Source organism: Pleuronectes platessa, chromosome 8, assembly GCF_947347685.1.
Source record: "Pleuronectes platessa chromosome 8, fPlePla1.1, whole genome shotgun sequence".
Taxonomy (NCBI): Eukaryota; Metazoa; Chordata; class Actinopteri; order Pleuronectiformes; family Pleuronectidae; genus Pleuronectes; species Pleuronectes platessa.
In genome coordinates, this window is record NC_070633.1 from 26,104,810 (window position 1) to 26,125,715 (window position 20,906).

A 20,906-nucleotide genomic window follows, 5' to 3' on the forward strand; every position below is an offset into this window, starting at 1 on the left:
GACCGTTTTTTTGTCACTAAAACTGCTCTCAAATCCCCAAACGGAGGTCCTCAGACATGATTTTTATATATTTGAGGTGGTGAGATTGTTTCCTTCGCAGACATGTCACTCTGAAATGTCTCGGACCTGTGCTTATATCCGCATCGAAAAATCAAGGAATTATTTCCGGATCCTTCTCCCATTGGAGCCCCATGTTAATTCTTAACAGAGAGACAACTATGCATCCAGAGAATATAGACTTAAAGAACGTGATGAACCCAGAAACACAAGTGAAGAAAACGTGCTGCTGCGTGAATCGCACCCTTGAGAGCCGATCCAGACAGCCAGCAAATCAACAAAGAAATAAAAAAAATCGGCATAAAATAGAACCATCGATGAACCCAGAGAAAATAACTATGCAGCCAGAGAATATAGACTTAAAGAACGTGATGAACCCAGAATCGCAAGTGAAGAAAACGTGCTGCTGCCCGAATCGCACACTTTGGAACCGATCCAGACAGCCAGCAAATCAACAAAGAAATTAAAAAAAAAAAAAAAAAAAAAAAATCGGACAAGAAATATAACTATCGATGAACAGAGAGAAAACAACTATGGAGCCAGAGAGTATAGACTTGAAGATAAAGAACGTGATGAACCCAGAATCGCAAGTGAAAAAAACGTACTGCTGCCCGAATCGCACCCTTGGAAACCGATCCAGACAGCCAGCAAATCAACAAAGAAATAAACAAATCCGACACAAAAGGCTAAAAGATAAATCAAATGACTTCTGGCTTGTATGGCTGTCAAGTGCCATTTAGCCCGCTCAGCAGTCCTCCTCATTACCTCGTCGCCCTCTATGAACGATAAATAGAATTATCGATGAACCCAGTGAAAATAACTAAGCATCACGAGAATATAGACTTAAAGAACGTGATGAACCCAGATCTAAAGTGAAAAAAACGTGCTGCTGCCTGTATCGCACCCTTGGAAGGAAATCCAGACAGCCAGTAAATCAACAAAGAAATAAAAAAAATCGGCATAAAATAGAACTATCGATGAACAGAGAGAAAACAACTATGCAGCCAGAGAATATAGACTTAAAGAACGTGATGAACCCAGAATCGCAAGTGAAGAAAACGTGCTGCTGCGTGAATCGCACCCTTGGGAGCCGATCCAGACAGCCAGCAAATCAACAAAGAAATAAAAAAATCGGACACAAAATAGAACTATCGATTAACCCAGAGAAAATAACTATGCAGCCAGAGAATATAGACTTAAAGAACGTGATGAACCCAGAATCGCAAGTGAAGAAAACGTGCTGCTGCGTGAATCGCACCCTTGGGAGCCGATCCAGACAGCCAGCAAATCAACAAAGAAATAAAAAATCGGACACAAAATAGAACTATCGATGAACCCAGAGAAAATAATAATGCAGCCAGAGAATATAGACTTAAAGAACATGAACCCAGAATCGCAACTGAAAGCATCAGTTATGCTGCTGCTTTGTAAATCTGACAGTACGCAATGGCTAACGATAAAGAAAAAATAAAACACAGGAATTACTCCTTTAGAACATTGTGGCACTCTTAATTATTAGCTGTATGTATTGGCTGGTAAAGTTATCACAGTGTTAAAACACAGTATACTGGATTGTGATAACTGTAATACGTTTGTAGGACACCAGATTGGAGGCAGTTATGTGGCTGAGATATGTAAATGTGATCTAGGAGTGTCTGACCGTCAGTTGTTGCAGCTGTGATAACTTGTTCATAGCCTCTGGCCTGAAACAGTTCATGAATAGCCTTCTTTCCTTTGCGAAGGAGGTCTTCGTTGAAGTCTCCACACACAATGACAGGCTGGTGATTCATAATGGCTAGAGAGTCCAGGAGGTTGGTCAAGTTTGGCAAAAAAACTCTCGAGGCTGAACTGGGGTGGTCTGTACACAGCTGCAATCAGTGCTTGGAACGGTTTCTCCACTTTGAGGACGACAAACTCCAGATCAGTCACATCTTGATTGAATCTTCGGGCCTCTGCTTGAATGTGGCTCTTAAGGTACACTGCAACCCCACCTCCATCTTTTCTTGCCATGTCTGGATACTTTGTGTAGGAAACATGTCTGCTGCGTGTAAACATGTTGTATCCTTCCAACTGGAACTCTGGGGACTCAACTGATCCAGACAAATGCGTTTCTGTTATGCACAAAACATCGGCAAGTCTCAGTTCATGGTGGCACTTCATGTCCTCAATGTGAGAAGGAAGTCCTTGTGCATTGTGGTGGATTAGGGTCATCGTTTGAGCCGTTTCATCTGCTACTTTGATGTTTTGCAACAGTGGCCTTGTGGTTTTGAACGATGCTTGTGTCATTTCTTGCATTGAAGCAGTGATTTGAGGAGCAGCATACATTTTCTTTTCATTGAGGTCAGTGATGTAAAGTCCTTGCAGGGAGGTGGTCCGACTGAGGGCAACATAGGACATTCCAGGCTCAAACACGCGCTTCAAGCCCACTACTGCAGACTGCATTGTCATGCCTTGCACTTTGTGAGCTGTGCAGGCAAAGGCCAGCTTCATTGGGAACTGCCTTCTAACCATTCCTTTTCTGCTGCTGTTTTCCTCACGCGTCTCTATGTACACCAAGTCATCTGATGTCCCTTTTATCTTTTAACGGAATTTGCGTCCGGCGGTTGGATTGTCCAAATTAAGTCCAACCAGTTTCACTGTGGTTTCTCCACTTTTCTCGGCTGTCACGATGTTGGCAATGGTTCCGAATGTGCCATTAACGAGCCCATCCTCCACATCCAGATTCCTGATGAGCATAACGCGTAGGCCGTGCGCAGCTTGTATGTTGTCAAGTAACTCTCTTTTGCCTCCTTTGACAGTTCCTATCTGGATCATTTGACCGGTGGTGGGGTCCTTTAGATAGTCCTCTGCCTTAATGTTTACAAAGTCAGGGTGGAGTGCAGTTACAGTTGCACAATTGTGGGCATCAACCTCTTTGTTCGTGGCAAATATATGCAGGACATTGGGTGGACAGTCTTTGATGTCAGTGACAGCCTGGTTGAGCAAAGCTTTGTCGTTGTTACAGAGTTCTTCTGTCTTTTGCTTAACCCGTATCCTGTTCAGGAGCTCTGCAAACACGAGATCATCTTTTTGACGCATGATCTGTGTCAGGTTGACCATTAGAAACTGGTCTTTCCAGAGGTCAAGCACAGACCCCTCGTAGACACAGAGTGGTTTGGCTCGACCGAGGGGCGGCAGTTGGTAGAAGTCTCCAACTGCCAGGACAGACATCCCTCCGAAAGGTTTCTTGTTTCCTTTGATCTGCTGAAATCTCCAGTGGACAAAGGAAAACAGCTCTTTTGAAACCATGGATATTTCATCTATTATGAGAATGTCTGCATTGGATAGCGTTGCTCTCATTTCATCCAGTGCATTTCCAAGTCCTTGATATGGTGGTTTCAAAGATCTTGGCAGTTTGAGGATGGAGTGCAACGTTTTTCCAGAGATGTTGAATGCTGCTGTGCAGGTGAATGCAGTCAGTAGCACTGCGGGCATGGACATGTCCGCGTGGTCGCGGAATCTGGGGAGTTGGCGCAGAATCTTCGTGGCCTCCTCATAGATGCACTTGATGACATGGGATTTTCCACAGCCAGCTCCCCCGGTGAAAAAGTAGAAGAACTGTTCTGGATTGTGGCCCCAGACACGCTTGAGGCACCACTCGCGAACAGTGTAGAAGATTGATGCCTGGGTTTCATTGAGACTTTGGTACAACTTTCTCACAAAGTCTGGGCTCAGCTTGGTGCCTCTATTGCTGGTACAGCTCCACCGCTGTCACGAGCGATTTCGTAGTCTGGCACATTGTCTCTCTCTTTCTCCTCATTGGGGTCTGATGCTGGTCGCTCGGCAATGCACTCCAAACGTTCCAGTTCGACCTCTGGTGCACAAGCCCTCCATGCATTTGAAAGTGGACCTCTTTCAGACACCTTTTCCAGGGCCTTCTGCATTTTTTTGCCATGGCCTTCGTATCGCTTCTTCATGGCATCGACCACTTCTTTTACTACGTAGTCCGATTTGATAGCACATTTGTAGTACTGCTCATATGTAGGGTACTGTTTGGTTTTGAGGTCATCGTTGCATCTGTGTGGCAAGTACAGTTTGAGCAATCTGCAGTAAAACTTCTCTGGTTCTTTCTTTTCTGAGAAGCGGGGAAATCTGATGATGGCAGGTTTTCCAACACTTCTTTTTTGAATGTATCCTCTGTCATTTAAAAGGGGAATTGCATTTGGGCCTTCAGCTTGTCGGCCATAGAGTATCCTGTACTCTGAAGCAAACTCGGCCAAACACGTGTTTTCGAGAGTCTTAGGTCTGTCTGCATATTTCTCCGGTAATCCCGACATCCAGACTTTGTCCGCATCAGGATCCATCGACTGTAACATGCTCATGGGAAGACTCATCTTCAGTGCGTTTTCGTTGGTCTGTACGAACACCACACTACGTGAACACTTTTTGAGTGGCAAGCTGCATGTCCGTGCCACAGACTCTTGAGCGCTGACCTCTCTGTGTTTGGAGTACGCCTGCATGATCTGCTTCATTTCGTCTTTCTCATTGACGTCTTTTTTCCGCACTTTACTAATGGCTTGATTCAGCGTCTGAGTCATCTCATGTTCCGGCTTGGAAATGTAGGACAACATGTAGGCGATGCAGCAGTACTCGTCTTGAACAAACTGAATGTCCATGTTAGCGTTCCAAACCCTCAGCAAATGGATATTGTATCCATTGACCCAACAGTCGATTGGACGACGCTTCATCACAATGACAGTGCCAGTGGTTAGATTCTCAACAATTGTCCTGAATTCTTGGTAGGTCATGTTGAATTTCACCAGCAGCTCTTCCAAAGAGAAGGGTGGGTTCTTGGATTTGTTAAGGAAAGTCCACAGTGGTCTGATTTTGTCCATGGCCTCCATTTGTATCTTCCGAAGAGGTCTGTTTTTAGAGTTGGACTTTTTGCCTTTGTGGTTTTTCCCACTTGTACTTTGTTTTTTCACTTCACCATCAACCTCATCATCTTCACGGTCGTCTGGGCAAGTGATGATGGTTTTGTCCATGGGTGTTTTAGGAAAATCAAATCTGCACACGTGGTTGCCTTTTCTGCACGATTTGGAATGATTTCGGCTGTGAACCTGAACCTCAGACACGATTTTGTAGAGCTCTGGGTCTGCATCTGGGTCAGGCATCTGGCACGTTACGTACTTGTCGATGAACTGGCACACTACATCGTCGACTCCAAACTCGGCTGCATCCTTAATCCAAACCACCAAGTGGATATGTGGGCTTCCTCTTGCTTGAAACTCCACTCGATAGAAGAAATCTTCTACTTCACCGACTGGCTGTCCGTCTGACAGTATCAGATCGTTCATTAGTACGTCAACCCTTTTTGCAAACATCCGCATTACGGTGACAGGGTTGCTGCGTAGAATGTCACATTTTGCATTCCAGTCGAGCTGGGAAAAGTCAACACTTTCACCTTGCTGAGCTTTGATTATCTCTATGAACTCTGGCCATCTCATCTCAGCAGCAGAAAACGTGATGAAGAATGTGGGCTTGCCCACCTGTCTGACCATGGCATAGAGATCTTTCAGTGCCTTTTCCCAATAAGCTGGAGTGCCTCGGAGAGGTTGCATGAATCGAGTTGCGTCCTTGTTCGTTATCAGTTTTTGCACCTCGTGATTATCTTGGAGCATGCGGTTGGAAATTTTGCGTCCATCTCTTGTGAATGGTTTTCCTTTCCGCAGTTGTATTGACATGCTGTTTTTTGCCATGTGGGTTTCTGTCACAAACTGCGAAAAGAACAGGTAACTCTGGTCCATTGCAAACCTCCTATCTGCTGAGAAGAGCCTTGCATTGAAGTACATGCTTAGGGACAGTTGAATTGGCCGGATCTCATCTAGTGTGTTCTGTCCAGTTGGGAACAGAACAGGGAAGGCCATGGCTTCTAGTTTTGGAATAGCGAAGAAGCCAACGGGTTTGTTACCTTGGGCGGGCGCAATGCTAAATATGCCATCGCCGTATGATAAAAGTTCCTGGGCAATGTCAGGTGGCTGCATGCAGGTGTCCAGGGCCAGACCAGGTCTAAGTTCCTCTTTTTCCTTCTCTGGGTCTGATTTTGACTGATCAGCCTGTTCACCGTTTGCAGCTTTGTTGGTTTCCATTTCTGGGTTCTTGGGCTGCTCAGCCCATTGGGTCTCATCTGTAGGTCTAATTTCCTCTCGGTCTAATTTTGATTCATCAGCCTCCACTGGCTGATCGTCTGTGTTGAATTTGGCACTCTCATCAATTGTAATGTCTTTATATTCCGAGTGCATCTCTTTGAGTGTTGCTAGTCCTGCCAGCACATTTTTCATATTGACAGTATAGAAGTACTGATGTCCTTTGTACTTGATGTTCCTTTTCAGTTTGACCTGCAACAGCTGGGCTTCACCGCTGGGTCTTGGGAGACAGTTCACTGTTGCATTTACTTCTGATGGCACACACACAATGGCGCCATGTACTGCTCTTTGCTGTCCTTTTGGTAATGCAACAATTTTGGCAAAAGGCAACACTTTGGCAATCAGCTGCCTTTCAAGCACATTTAATTCACTCAACTCTGGTGGGATGGTTGAAAGTTCTAATTCATTTGCCACTGCAATGGGTGGCATGCTTCCTCTTCTCAGGTGGCTGTTGCACGCATGGCAAATCCATTCCTGCTGTCTTTCTTTAGGGACAGTGCAGGTAGGCAAACATTCAGAGTCACAAACATGAACATATTTTCCTGTTAGGCAAGCTGCTACCACATGAGGTGTTTTGACAAATTTGGACCTGTTGCAGTGCACAACTTGATTACAAAAAAGTGCCCTGTGGCACACTGTACAGATATAGGTTGGGCCATCCTTGATTTTTTCACAGAACAAAGTCATTGCAGCTTGCAGCACCGGGTTGATCTCTGGCTGGGGTTTCACCACAGCCTGTGGGGTTTTGTGCATTACAATCCGTCTGTATTTCCTTCTTATTCTTAGTGCACGCTGCAACTTGTGATGAATTTTAAATTCAGCACTGGTAGCCAGCTTGTCTATTTTGTGGCGAGTACAGCGCAGGATGTGATGCATTCTGAATTCTGGGTCCCTGCGATAACTGGTTTTACCATGTTGTTTTTGTTTCTGCCTGTAATCCTGGTCACGTATCTGGATATGATGTACATCTTCTTAGTTTCTCTAAGATCAGAGTCTGTGGTATATCTCTGGGCCATGTATTTTTTCCGTCTGCACTGAAATTCAGGATTTGTCTTGTATCTTTTGACAGTGTATGATATCTTCTTGCCTCTAACACGAGGATCTACATAATGCTGTTCGGATGATAACAGCTTTTGTTTCCGGTAATGGTAGTCTTGGGTATATTTCGTTCTCAAAGCCTGCAGTTTCTTGATCCGGGTTTCTGAACGGCTGGCATACTTGGTTCTTTGATTTTGGTTCATGGTAATGCTTGCTAGTTGATAGTTAGTAGATTTACTTGCACGCCTTGCTTTTCTCCGACGTTGTTTGTTCAGTTTTGACACATTTCTTCCTGCTTCCAGATCTTTGGGTTGTGCTTTGAATGCATTGTTCTCTGGGCTTTTAGCTTCCACAATTAGTTGAGCTTGTGAAACATTTGGAGAAATGTTGAGCATATGCACATTTTGAACAGAGATCTCAGGAGTTTCAGCTTCTGGTATGTTGAAAACTGCTTGTGTCTTTGTTTCTGGGGTTTGCGCACTTGTGTCTGGATACAGTACAGCTGTAGCACTTTCTGGGGTTTCCACATCAGCTGCCTGCCCAGGACGTTCACTGGAATTGTCCGATTGAAAAGAAATGGGCACAAACTCATAGCTGGCATAACAACCACGGTCTTGAAACAGCTTGTGCAGGTGATTGATCAAGTCACTGAGATGATTGAAAGTCAGCATTACTGCAGTTCCTTCCGGGTGGGGAAAGCCTCTTCCACTTCTTGAGTGAGAGTCGAAAAGTCCAAAGCGTCCTGATCTGTCACGGAAAACTGCAAAGCACTCTGGAGATACAAAGAGTGCAGCATGGCTGACTTCTGCTGTCAGAGCCTCAAGTGTCTTGGCAAGAGGCAACCAACCAACAGGGCTGTGTTCTGGCACCTTCAGGCATCCACATCTCACTGAAGACATATGAACGCTGTAGATATTTGTGTCCGTTAAAACTTGCTTTGGCATTTCCTCTACCGTCAGATGGTCACTGACGTAGCTTTGGTCCAATAGAAGCTGGCGTTTGATTCCAACATAGAGTGAATCTCCCTGTTCAAGCACTCTGTCAAGGTGGGTCGTGTTGAACCGTATTCCCTCGTTGTGGTAGGCCAAAAACGTGAGAGCCATACAGGTGCACTGATGATTTCTTGAGAATGCACTGTATCTGTCATTATTCTGACTGTGCGTTGCCCTCACTGACCAAATGGCTCCTCTTTGTCTGGTTGGCATCTCGAACTGTGGGTCTTCATCTTCCCAGTGGTCAACCTGATCAAAGTATGAAATGAAGGATTGTAAACACAAAATGATAGCTTTCATCAATATCTTTAGCAAAACCACCTTCATTTTTAAAAGTCTGTCTCTGTGCAAGAGCATTAGCAAGTAGAAAAATTAAGATGGCATGCTGTTAAGACTACACTACAGGGGCGGTCATCCTTCCCCCCCCACCAGATGTGAATAGTATTTGTCATCGATTTAGTCAGAAGTGGAAAAATACTTTTAAGTCATTATAATTATGTTTTAATAACTAAGTAATTGTATTTCCCCCATTAGTGTGTCACTGAAAGGCCCTGAAAACTTAAACCAATGACTTTCTGGCTAGAAGCACTAGTCTCCTACATTCATATTTTATGTACCACAATTTGAACAATGGTTAGGGTCACAAACTTGCTTTTTATAACAGCTTTTGTCATGTTAGATTATGTTTCCAAAAATACATCACTGTCAATCAATTTATAAGATACCACAATCAGTTTACAGTTTGTACTCTAGAACATCAATTTGAGACTTTTTGGGGGAAACTTTGGTGTGTCTAGAATATTAAGAATGTGCATTATTAGGAGTTGAATACATATGTTCCGGGGAACCGCTGCGTTAAGACACGATAACATAAGCATTTTGACCCGCTGGGTGTCACTTTATTCAGCAAAAACTATCGCGTCATCAACATCCTTTTTCTGTTAGTTGCCATCGTTCACTGTGTGTGAGGAGCCGGGAGGACGTAAATAAACCAGCGTGGACTTCTTCTATATACCTCATGAGGTAGGCTTGTCTAAGCTCGACTTCCGTTGCGCCATCTACTGTTCTGGCGGTGAATTGTTTTCACAACAAAAAGGCTCGTAGAACTATAAATCAAAAAGGGTCCGTCCGATCCGTCAGTCATGCCGCAACGGACTCGGAGAAGCATACTGAGGCCTTTAGGACAATCACATCAAACATAGCTACGTATTTATTGTTTAGCTACCTCGCAATCAAGAACGGGTGGGCCGAGTGGGGTTGGATCAGCCAGGTCGAGCTTGGTCCAGCGCAATCATCTTTCCCTTCCTCGGCATCTCTGAAACAATTCCGGGATCAAAAACAATTGCCTTTTAACAATTTAAATTCAGAAATGTCAGTCGAAATGATGTATGATATTTAATTATTATAAATACCTTCAAACTAGTTTGTCGGGCCTGTATCCAGTAGATTGATGATCACAGTGAGAACAGAAAAGTAGTAATGTAAGGAGAAAAGGAGCAGAATAGTACAGCAAGGTGGATAGTTATAAATCTATGCAGCAAACCTACTCACCAAGATAAAAATATTTTTCCAGACGCTGGCCTTCCTAATCACACGTTAGCCTGCCTTGGTCTTGCTCGTCACATACACCGGCCTGCAATTTTCAGGTACAAGTTAAGAGTTTGTGTAGCCTGACAGGTGTGCTTTCTCCATTTAACGTCCTTTGTGCAGTACATGTTCTCGTCTACTCTAACTTACCGTGAAAATCCAGAAGCTGTGAAGGATGCCTAAACAGAGACTCAAAAAATATGTTAATTTCAATAATATGAACTTACAAATGCTTTAAACAAAAATGATTCTTGCTTTATAACTACAACCCTACACTAGCCCAACACTCTAAACTAAATGATATATCTAATCTAAACCCAATCTAATTTAATACTTCCCTCTAATCCCCAATTATAAATGTAATAAGAAACTTGTGATGAGCCTGTCTTGAAGATGCTGGACACAGGAACCTGAAAAGGACAGTACAGGGAATTACTGCTGGGTAGATATCATTGATGAGCAGATACGACAAAGAATGACAATGTGCCACACTCACACTGCTGAAGGTCGATGAAGGGCTGGAGATCGATGAAGAACTGGAAGCAGGAGGTCAAGAAGGGCTGGATGAAGGTCAATGAATTGAGTCTTTAAAAACAAATTTAAATAAAAAGACACGCGAGTATATCAGACTTGTTACTAAAATAGTTGGACCAGATGTATCAAAATCATTGATTATTATTTAAATTCATTATCATAAGTACACAAGTGTAGGCAGGATTTTCTGAATATATTTTACATTGATGTTGAATGCACTACTTGTAAGTCACTTCGGATAAAAGTGTCTGCCAAATGACATGTAACGTAATGTACATTGAAGAAATAATTGTCTGCCTTCAAAGTGAGCGCTATATCATCGAATCACCGGTCATGATTGGATGACTAATAAAATGAATAGAAACAGTCAAACAAGTCTATAGAAGCATGGACAATTGTATTGATTTAATACATATAAAGACAAACATTAATATGCATTTTTATTAGTATTTTATGTAAGTGACAGTATTCAACCAATACTCACCGGTAAAGCACTGCTGAATAGCCGTGAATCTGTGAGTGAAATGAATTATTAATGGAAGTGTAAAATGACATTAACACATACACATTCAGTGCTGTCAGTCATCTCAAAAACAATCTGAGCAATGCTGGCACACACTGTGCGTTAATGTTACTTAATATATAATTTTATATATATATATATATATATATATATATATATATATATATATATATAAAATCACATAGTGGTCTGGCCTACACATTTCTGGTAGGCTCTTTCACACCTACACTAACAGCAACTACTGTACATTTTAGTTAAACATCATTGAGAGCAGTGAAATCTTAAAATCATTCACCAATCAAAGCAATCAATGCAAATAGCAAGCAGGACACGCATTTAGTGCCAAGTAAAATACTGTGTTGCAACAATGTCCCCACTTAAGGTTCAGTGTGTAGAATTAAGTGACAATTAACAGTAAAGTTGCATGTTGCAGCTCAACACCCATTGCCCCACCCTCCCAAATATAAAAGAGAACCCGTATAAAACTTCAGCAGTCATTCAAACTCAAAAAAGTGTTTAGTTGGTTCACTCTGGGTTACTGCAAAAACATAGCGGCCCCCATAGAGAGGACCCACTCCCAATGTAAATACGTGTTTAAATATAAGGTATTTAAATATAAAGGGCTCATTCTAGAATAAAGATGACAATTTGTGCAATTTAGATGAAACAGTGAAAACATCACTAGGATTATCTAATATTCAATTTCTGCCAATAGATCCCTTTCATCTAAATATTAAAAACCTTATTTAGCAAGTCAGTGCATTAATAGCTCAGATTAAAATCACAGAACATGCACCTAAAACAATTATTTCACATCAGTTTTAGCAACGAGCAAGCATCAAGGTCCCACTTTCCAAGCAGCAGTTTTAGAAAATGTATCCAAACACACGGCAGAAACCCACAAAATACTCTTTAAAATATGCTCTCAGTAACACACATTGCAAGAAATAGTTTGCACCAAAAAAAATTACTAATTTCACACAGACTTGTGAGCACACAGAACTATAAGTTAGTATTACACAGACTATTATTATTAATTATACAGGTGAAATGGATAAAAATATACATAATTTAGAAAGTCATTGTTTGGTCAAACTACAGCTTTGTTTTATTCTATGAAGTGTTACAGTTTTCCGACTGTCCCTGAAGGCAGCACCAAACAAACTGTATCCGGGTGGGGGAATTCTGATCCCGTGTGAAAGATTAGTCATCAGCGTGAAACAGTTGCCACTGAGCAGTAAGGGTCGTTTACACACCTCCGCCGGAAGTGTATAAAATAAAATAATCTTTAGGGCGACTGAGGCATTTTTTGGTCACGTGCACACAAACATTTTAAAACAGAAATCCACACAATCATAATTAAACCAAAATACCAAGGCTCTCAGTAACATTATGTCAACACCAATGAACAATAAAACCAATAAACATAATTACACAAAAATATCCAGGCTCACAATAACACTATGTACACACCTATGAACAATAAAACCAATCACCCCGCTAGATTACTTGCTTTGTGAATGAGTTTTAAAAACACTTTAAGCATTAAACTACAACCCCAGCAGTTATCTGGTTCTGAAGTCCAACCCATCTTGGCGCTAATGCTCGGCTAAACAGGCTCTCTGAAGCTTCTGTCGGCCGAGAGGGACCAGGCTCCTTGCTCTCCCTTACTTGCAGGCCCACAGCTCCGCCTAATAGCTCCGAGCTAATATGCTAATGTCCCACGTGCGTACATTAGCATATTAGCTTAGCCTCCCGGTCAACTCATTCTCAAACTCTACAGCAACCAAATAAAACTCACCAAACCCGATTCGGTTAGTCTCCATATTGTTTCATGAAGCACTCAAACTGACGTCGGGTCGAAATAAACCCCATAATTCAGTGATTTAGATGTGGAAAATAGGATTTTTTCCCCTCAATGGCTCGTCTGACTGACATGAGCTAACGCTACTTAGCATCAAGCCAGCTACTCTCATTCATTTAAATTGCAATATATAATGACAAAAATATCACAGGAATCAATTTTTAGCAGCAGCAAACACAATACAATCCAGCAACCTAATTCTCATATTTGTCATGAAAGCATCAACACACAAACAGCACACAAACCCGCACATTACCATCATTTAGAAGCAGGTAACACAGGTAAATTATCATGTTACAGTATATTCATTTTAAACTTAAATTATGAGCCTGAAAAGTTAGCATTCTGGCAACACTTCAAGAAAGCGATCTTTCACTCACCTCAGAAAAAATCAGAGAGGCGGTGCAGGCGTTGAAGTTCAGTTTTGTGTGCAGTCAAGAAGTCACCAGCCAATCAGCTCCAATTATTTCATGAAATAACTAGAAAATTCCTCCTGCCGAGAAATTTCGAATGGGTGCCTAGAATTTGCCGGTTCCAGACTAAATATTTTTATTTTTTTGGGAAGAGAGACAGACTGTGTCAATTTGAGAGAGAGACAGAGAGAGACCCAGAGAGAGAGAGAGAGAGAGAGAATGGCTGGTATAAAGAGAGACAGAAAGACTGGCTGCTTTAAGAGAGAGATAGTAAGATCCAGAGAGAGAGAGACTGGTTTAAGAGAGAGAGAGAGAGACAGAGAGAGACTGGTTTAAGAGAGAGAGAGAGAGAGAGAAACTGGCTGGTATAAAAGAGAGAGCGACAGACTTGATCAGTAGCTTGCACTATCGCTAACACTGCATACACACTCACCCTCTGGGTCTCTATCCCTCTGCCCTACTGACTGGACCACCTATATTAATTATTAACACCTGTGCAGTAGTTTATTTATAGATCTCACTCTCCCCTTTCCCCTTTTGGCCTCCCTCCTCAGCGTGGGTGACTCGCTAATTACCGCAGGTGTGCGAGAATGAGAGGGAGACATCAGACCTCAGGACAAGGTCCCGAACAAAACGCTCTAAATCAAAATCTATAACTCCTACCCGTGAAATGAAAACACCGTAAAAATTACAAGGCTTGGACGAACAAGTACATATCTATATTATTGTTTAGAGCCAACAAATGAGGCCGTAAGAGCATTTTAGAAACGTACTTCTCATGTCATAATTCTCCTCCAAACAAAACCTTGTTACTCAAAAACTATAAGTCCTATCTGGAAAATGAACACATTGACTTAAGATATCATTGACAGTTGATTATTTAAAGAATTCAACAGTTCCCCCCTGAAAGACAAAGAAAAAAACTCAATGTTTGTGTCTTACCCACTTGGACTGGAACAAGCCATGTTGAGTTACTGTCCCTCTGCTCTACTAACTGAACTACCTGCAGTGCTGATTAACACCTGTGAAGTCTAAAAATAGATCTCACTGTCCCCTTTGGCCCCCCTCCCTCTGCGTGTGTGAGTCACTGATTACGACAGCTGCGACGTGAGAGAGGGAGACATCAGACCTCAGGAGAACGTCCCGAACAAAATGCTCTAATTCAAAAACTATAACTCCTATCCGAAAAATTAAAACACCGTGAGAATCACAAGGCTTGGACGAACAAGTACATATCTATATTATTGTTTAGAGTCAAAAAATGAGGCCGTGTGAGCAGTTTAGAAACGTACTTCTCATTTCATGAATCTCCTCCGAAAAAGTACATTGACTTCAATAGAGCGATTTATTTTCACACTCTAGCACTGTCATCAAACAAGTACTTGTTACTCAAAAACTATAAGTCCTATCTGGAATATGAAAACATTTTGAGAATCACAAGAGGTTACACTACAACCAGATATATTTTTTAGCGCGCCGAACTTTTAGGAAGAAGAAATAAGAATAATAAGAAGTATACAGAATAGTAATATGTAATGCTTTGCATGGCGCGTTGCTTAAGGGTCCAAGCAAGGGTTCACGCTTTGCAGGGCGAAGCCTGCAAAGCGTGAACCCTTGCCTAGACCCTTGCCTAGTGGTGCCAGCCATAATAACATTTATTCAAACATTAATAAGAGCGCAGAGACAGAGATGATGAAAAGTACAGTCAGGTGCAGAAAAACCTCAGCATCCTCTGAATATTTTCATAATTTAAAACATAATACTCAGAATTCAGTAAAGATTTCACTGATTCAAAACTCTGTTGTCGTCTTAACTGGATCATCAGTTTCTGGAGACAGAAACCTGATGAGTCCAGTTAACTGCAGAGGCCAGCAGGTCCACGTGTTCAGGAGGATGTGGATCAGAAGGAGAGGTTGATGAGCGTTGTTTTCCTTCTTGTCTTCTGGACTCCACCTGATGAGCGGAGAACTCAGGTCGATCAGCTGCTTTAACTAAACAAAAAATCTTTAGTTGAGCTTTTTGAAAACACAACTTAACATTTACTTTTTAATCATGATTTTTTACTTCATCTCCTCTAAATAAAACAATAAAATCTGATCTCATGATTTATGGTAAGAAAAGCTCCACTAATTACGAGTGTTCATCTCCATCAATGACAGTCGGGATGAGAAGCTTGATGGACAGATTCTGCCGTGGTCCCGCTTGAACGTTCCTTCTGGACAAACCAGCTGGTGATGCTTGTTGCTGGACAGACGTCACGTTGCCAGTGCAGAGTGCTCCCAGAGCCTCCAGTGCAATGCTTCTATCAACCATGTTTACAGTGAGCTCTCGTCCTACAGAAGTAATGAAGGATCTTTTCTGGAAGGAAACTGAGGGTTCAGAGCTCCTGTCCTCCGGCTGCATAGAATAAGGAAACCCAGTGATCTGTACGAGGACCTAGAGCTCATATTTATATGCAACACTTTGTGATACACACAGGTCAGGATTTGGGTGTGTCAAAGTTGAAAAGTTTCGAAAATGTTTTTCTTCACAGTAACCGGAATAATGTGATGAAATCTTCCAGAGAAATGGGGAAAGACACACACGTGTTCATACACATATTATGAGGACAGTGGATTAGTCATTTGCTTTAAGCCAGGGGTCTTCAACGTTTTTCAGGCCAAGGCCCCCGAAACTGGAGGACAGATGGAGCAGGGACCCCCTACTATATATATTGTATAAAATTGTGTTTTATATTAAACTGCCATATTTAAACATAGCTACCCTGTTATTGTGCATTCAATACTAAGCTATTCAATTATTACACGGGTTCATATATTCATGTTTTTAATTTAAAGGTACAGAGTGGCCATGCCACTGCCATTTATAAACATACATCTTGCATACATCACTGAGCTATTAAAGTAATTCACAGATTCATGTTTTTATTTTAAACATACATGTAGAAGAGACAGTGAATCCTCAAGCCATCTGTGGATGGCACACGTACTCCCACATTAGTGAGATGTCGGACCCTGATGGGCAGCACACAACTTATCTAACCTTGGACGAATGGAGGTTGTCAGGCAGAGGGTCATATCAGCCTCTTAATATGTTGGATGTATGTTAATCTGTATTTAAAGACATTTAAATTTGTGGGAAAAATCAACCAAACATTTCGCGACCTCCCTGCAGTATCGCCACTGACCCCCTAGGGGTCGCGGACCCCCTGTTGAAGACCTCTGCTTTAAGCATTGAATAAAATGGGACTCAAACTATTCACTGTTGGGCTACATGTGCATATTTATCGTGTAGGAAAAACATGTAGTACATAAAAAGCTAAGTATTATCAATAATGTTATATCAGATCTGTCTGGGATTTAACATTAATTCATTAGATGAAACTAAAAATTTTCAAAAAAAGTGAAATTTTTAAATGACAAACTTTATCACAAACTCTTGGCTGGCAATAGCATGTTGATAGTAATTGGAATATAAATATACTATAAGGTCACCACTACACAATGTGACGTGTTCATCCCTTACTTACTCCAAAAACATAAGCACTGTGGTCTGGCAGCCAGAGATCCCTTCACTTGCCACCCCCAATAAAAACACATTTGTTGTTGTGTTACAAATTTGAAGCAACATCAGCCCCAATCAATTCATTCACTAATGGATTGAAGTAACTTGAAGGAATATCACGAGAACAGAGAGCCAACACCTGAGATGAGATCAAGTCTGATAAGGCTACAGACTCGAAAGAGACAAACATGACACATTGAGAAGTCTCACTGACAGACCTCAAACGTCATCGGGATCATAAGCTGGAACAAGACGAGGCCACAAAATGTGGACACCCATGTGGTTATGTCCCATGTTAGGATGCAGGTTACTCTCCTGCCTTTGAGTCTGTGGTGGTGCAGAAGCCTCGCTCTCCCAGCCAGGCGGTATTTATCCTGCACCTGGGATCAAATAACAAATTAATTATATAAGGCAGCCATTTCTGTTTGTTTTTTTACTTGGGTAAATCTAAGATAACCTTGAAGGTTCAAGCTGCAGTTGTCCCAAATGGGCTCCATTTCTGAAACTATCACCTACACTGATATCGGCCGCAAAGACGTCAGAGGTTTTGAAGACTTGCAGACTGATTTGATTGGCTAATTCTTTGATGTGTCTGTACTCTGGGGAAGAGGGGACAAGGTTCAATGTGGGGTTTATATGTCAATGTGTAAAGAACAGTACACTCAGGATCAGGTTACACAGGCGTACCAATGTTTTAGACTGCAGCTTTAAGTAGTTTCACTTTCATTTCTGAGAAAAATACTCTCTGCCATGACATTGCATCAGGGTCTTCACTCCTGGCTGTCACCATTATCATCTGAACACAAGTACAAGTGGAATCATTTGATTTGTCCACCAAAACACAGTCTTTATCTGCAAGATTATGAAAAACAATTCTCACCTGGGAGTTTTTTTCCAAAACTCAAAGATGAAAAACTGTTAATTAAATGTTTTTTTTGTCTTAAGCTAAAATGGAAACCTTATTCTTACAATTAAAATGTCTTACACAAATATAAGGTTCTTTATTGTTTCATTTTCTTTTCACCCAAAGATATTTTCAATAGAAAAGCAGGAACAATAGAGCTTTTTGCAGACATGCACTGTACTCAAGGTAAACTGACATTCTCCAGAGGGGCTGTGTGGAAGTATGCAACTGTCCAAGTGAGAGTTTCTCCTGCCAGGCCCTGAGTAAAAACTCAGGCTAATGATGATGTTTCTGATACGCGTCAGATGTATAACTGAAAAAAATAAACAAAACAAAAAGAATATATCTGAGGATGAAAAAGCGGTGGCATACACTTAGAAGACACAATTGAAAGAGTTAACAGAGCTTTTGGGTGTGAGGGCCAATGATGTGTGGTAAACAAAAACACATGATCTCCTCAGCAGAAGTATGTTCTACCCCTTACTTGAGTGATCCCAAGTTTTCAGTGTTGTCTTGAACACGTCTGGAGAATCTCCTGCTGCGTTCTTCATATGTGAAATGGAAAACTTTGGAGAAACTCTTGACCCTATTCTCCGGACAATTTTTGGAGTTCATGTCAGAAACCTGCTTGTGATGCCTGTAAACAATCGTTATGGAGTGGAGGGACATCGATTTGAGAGACAAATTCATTTAAAACTTGATCTTATGCATCAAAGCTTTTTTTTTTAAAGGAGACAGAGCAGGTAGAATGCAGGTTGTTTATTCCATCCGTCTATACAGCACACATACAGATGAGATATTATTTTTCAATATTCATCTTGATATGTAAATCCCATTTGACAGCATCGGAGTACTTTGTTCGTATTACAATAAAAAGACAGGAATTGTTCTAAGCTCCACAACTGGCCAGATGTGTGTGTGTGTGTGTGTGTGTGTGTGTGTGTGTGTGTGTGTGTGTGTGTGTGTGTGTGTGTGTGTGTGTGTGTATATATATCTGTGTGTGTGTGAGAGAGAGAGAGAGATCTTCCTCTATCAGACCTCTTTCAGCAGAAGGCCATAAGGACGGATGGCCCTCTCTACCATCTCCTGCTCTTCATCTTCTGATGTTCCCTTTGGGATGGGGACCAGCCAGTAGAGGTCATTAAAATACTTCTTTCTGTACTCAGGGTCGATTCGATTCTGCAGAACCACTTTGTATGTTTTGCCATTCTTGCTGGAGGTGAACGTTTTGGCGTATTTGTTCGCCTCATTTATGTCCGGTGTGGAGTAAATCCCCCTGCCATAGACCTGCCCTGGTCCTGGCTGTTAAATAGAAGTATGAATTATAATTTATTAACATTCATGGAATTTGTACAATAACATTTATAACAAACATTTTAACAATTACAACAATGATTATATTACAGTACCATTATTGAAATAAAGTGTGTTATTGTCTGAGCAATGTTGACAGTAATCACATCCTGGTCTTTTTCTACTTTCTCTCTGGCCTTCAATGTTTTTGAAGCTTTCAAATTATATTTGTTAAATATGGTAAAGAAGAGAGGAGATATTTTTACATTTTGTGGTTTGAAAAAATTATAATGTGAATGTGTGATTCTACAGCATTCACACTGATAACAATGGATATGTAATCAAACCTGGTAGTGATCTCCGATGATGCCTCCGGCACCTGTCTTTGATGTCCCGTGGTAAGACACAGGCCACTCCCCGGGGCTCGACTGGATGCTACGGTACGTGGTTCCCAGCCAGGTAGTTCCAGGATACTTGTCCAGCACCTGTGACAAAGTGTTGACATCACATGCTTTGGATGGTTTCTGATGAAGCAGATATGTTTGTTGCCTCTTGGCATGCTTTGTGTTTTTGTGAGCAGGATTACATAAAATGTGAAGGACAGATTTGCACCAACTTGTTGGAGGATTGGGACATTGGGCCAGAGAAGAACAAATTCAATCCCATTCCTTAAAGGAGACAGTTTGGGAGATTTGGTTTCCACCCATCACTTTTCTCTTCCCCATTCCAATAAATAGTATTTTATGAAGAGCAGTTTCACAAAAAAATTGGAAAGACGTTCTGAAATTACAAGTCAACTTAACAAAGACACACCCACCTTGAGTCCAAATCGGTACCAACCACATGGACGCTCGTACTTCTCTCCACCTCTCCAATAGGTCTCAGTCTCAGTCAGGTTTTTGAAATCATAGTCATACTCTGGTGCAAAGAATTCTTCTTCATCCATAATGAGATTCTTCTGGATAATAACAACCGGTTCGTCCAGTTCGGGAAAGTCAGATCCACCACTGCCCTCCAGGATGGACTTGATGCTGTAGAAGCAGGATCTTGACACTTGGCTGTAGTGTGAAGGAAAGAGCTGTACATTAGAAAAATGCATTCAATAACTTCAAGGAATAAAATCTGATCTCATGATTTATAGTAAGAAAAGCTCCACTAATTACGAGTGTTCATCTCCATCAATGACAGTCGGGATGAGAAGCTTGATGGACAGATTCTGCCGTGGTCCCGCTTGAACGTTCCTTCTGGAAAAACCAGCTTGTGGGTCTTGTTGCTGGACAGACGTCACGTTGCCAGTGCAGAGTGCTCCCAGAGCCTCCAGTGCAATGCTTCTATCAACCATGTTTACAGTGAGCTCTCGTCCTAAAGAAGTAATGAAGGATCTTTTCTGGAAAGAAACTGAGGGTTCAGAGCTCCTGTCCTCTGGCTGCATGGAATAAGGAAACCCAGTGATCTGTACGAGGACCTAGAGCTCATATTTATATGCAAACACTTTGCGATAGACACATGTCAGGATTTGGGTGTGGCAAAAATAAAAAGTGTACAACCTGTTTTTCTTAACAGTAACAGGAACAGTCTGATGAAATCTTCCAGAGAAATTGGGACAGACACACACGTGTTCATAAACATATTATGAGGACAATGGATTAGTCATCTGCTTTAAGCATTAAATAAAATGGGACTAAAACTTCTCACTGTTCGGCTACATTTGCATATTTATCATGTCGTAAATTAAAAAGCTAAGTATTATCAATATTGTCATATCAGATCAGTCTGGGATATTACATTCATTCATTAGACAAAACTTTAAAAAAAAAAAGCTATATTTTATTTGCTAAATTTTTGATTGACAAACTCTATCACAAACTGTTGGCTGGCAATAGAATGTTGAAAGTAATTGGAATAGAAATATACAATAAGAGGTCACCTTGTTTTAAATGACAGGTAGTAAT

The 20,906-nt window shown here is 41.5% G+C and overlaps 1 protein-coding gene and 1 long non-coding RNA gene across 2 annotated transcripts; both read right to left on the bottom strand.

Annotated features, from left to right (window-relative positions):
• Nucleotides 1–14,838: 14,838 nt before the first annotated feature.
• Nucleotides 14,839–15,636, bottom strand: LOC128445884 (uncharacterized). The gene is made up of 2 exons (XR_008339521.1): nucleotides 15,328–15,636; nucleotides 14,839–15,146 (listed from the first exon to the last, which is right to left on the bottom strand). It is a non-coding gene; the product is annotated as an uncharacterized LOC128445884 (long non-coding RNA).
• Nucleotides 15,637–17,743: 2,107 nt separating this feature from the next.
• LOC128445880 (uncharacterized) lies at nucleotides 17,744–20,418 on the bottom strand. Its single transcript, XM_053428768.1, has 4 exons — nucleotides 20,118–20,418; nucleotides 19,772–20,012; nucleotides 19,302–19,439; nucleotides 17,744–18,963 (listed from the first exon to the last, which is right to left on the bottom strand). The coding sequence occupies exons 1-4, from the start codon at nucleotides 20,384–20,386 to the stop codon at nucleotides 18,694–18,696; spliced, it is 918 nt and encodes a 305-aa protein (XP_053284743.1). The 5' UTR covers nucleotides 20,387–20,418; the 3' UTR covers nucleotides 17,744–18,693.
• Between the last annotated feature and the right edge of the window lie 488 nt (nucleotides 20,419–20,906).

Bases quoted from the DNA above. Each gene is read 5' to 3' on its own strand.
- LOC128445880 (XM_053428768.1), bottom strand. From the start codon at position 20,386: ATGCAGCCAGAGGACAGGAGCTCTGAACCCTCAGTTTCTTTCCAGAAA. The intron at 20,013-20,117 runs GTAATTAGTGGA...TTCACACTACAG, and splicing joins ATTGATGGAGATGAACACTC to CCAAGTGTCAAGATCCTGCT. The intron at 18,964-19,301 runs GTTTGATTACAT...TCTATTTAACAG, and splicing joins TCATCGGAGATCACTACCAG to CCAGGACCAGGGCAGGTCTA.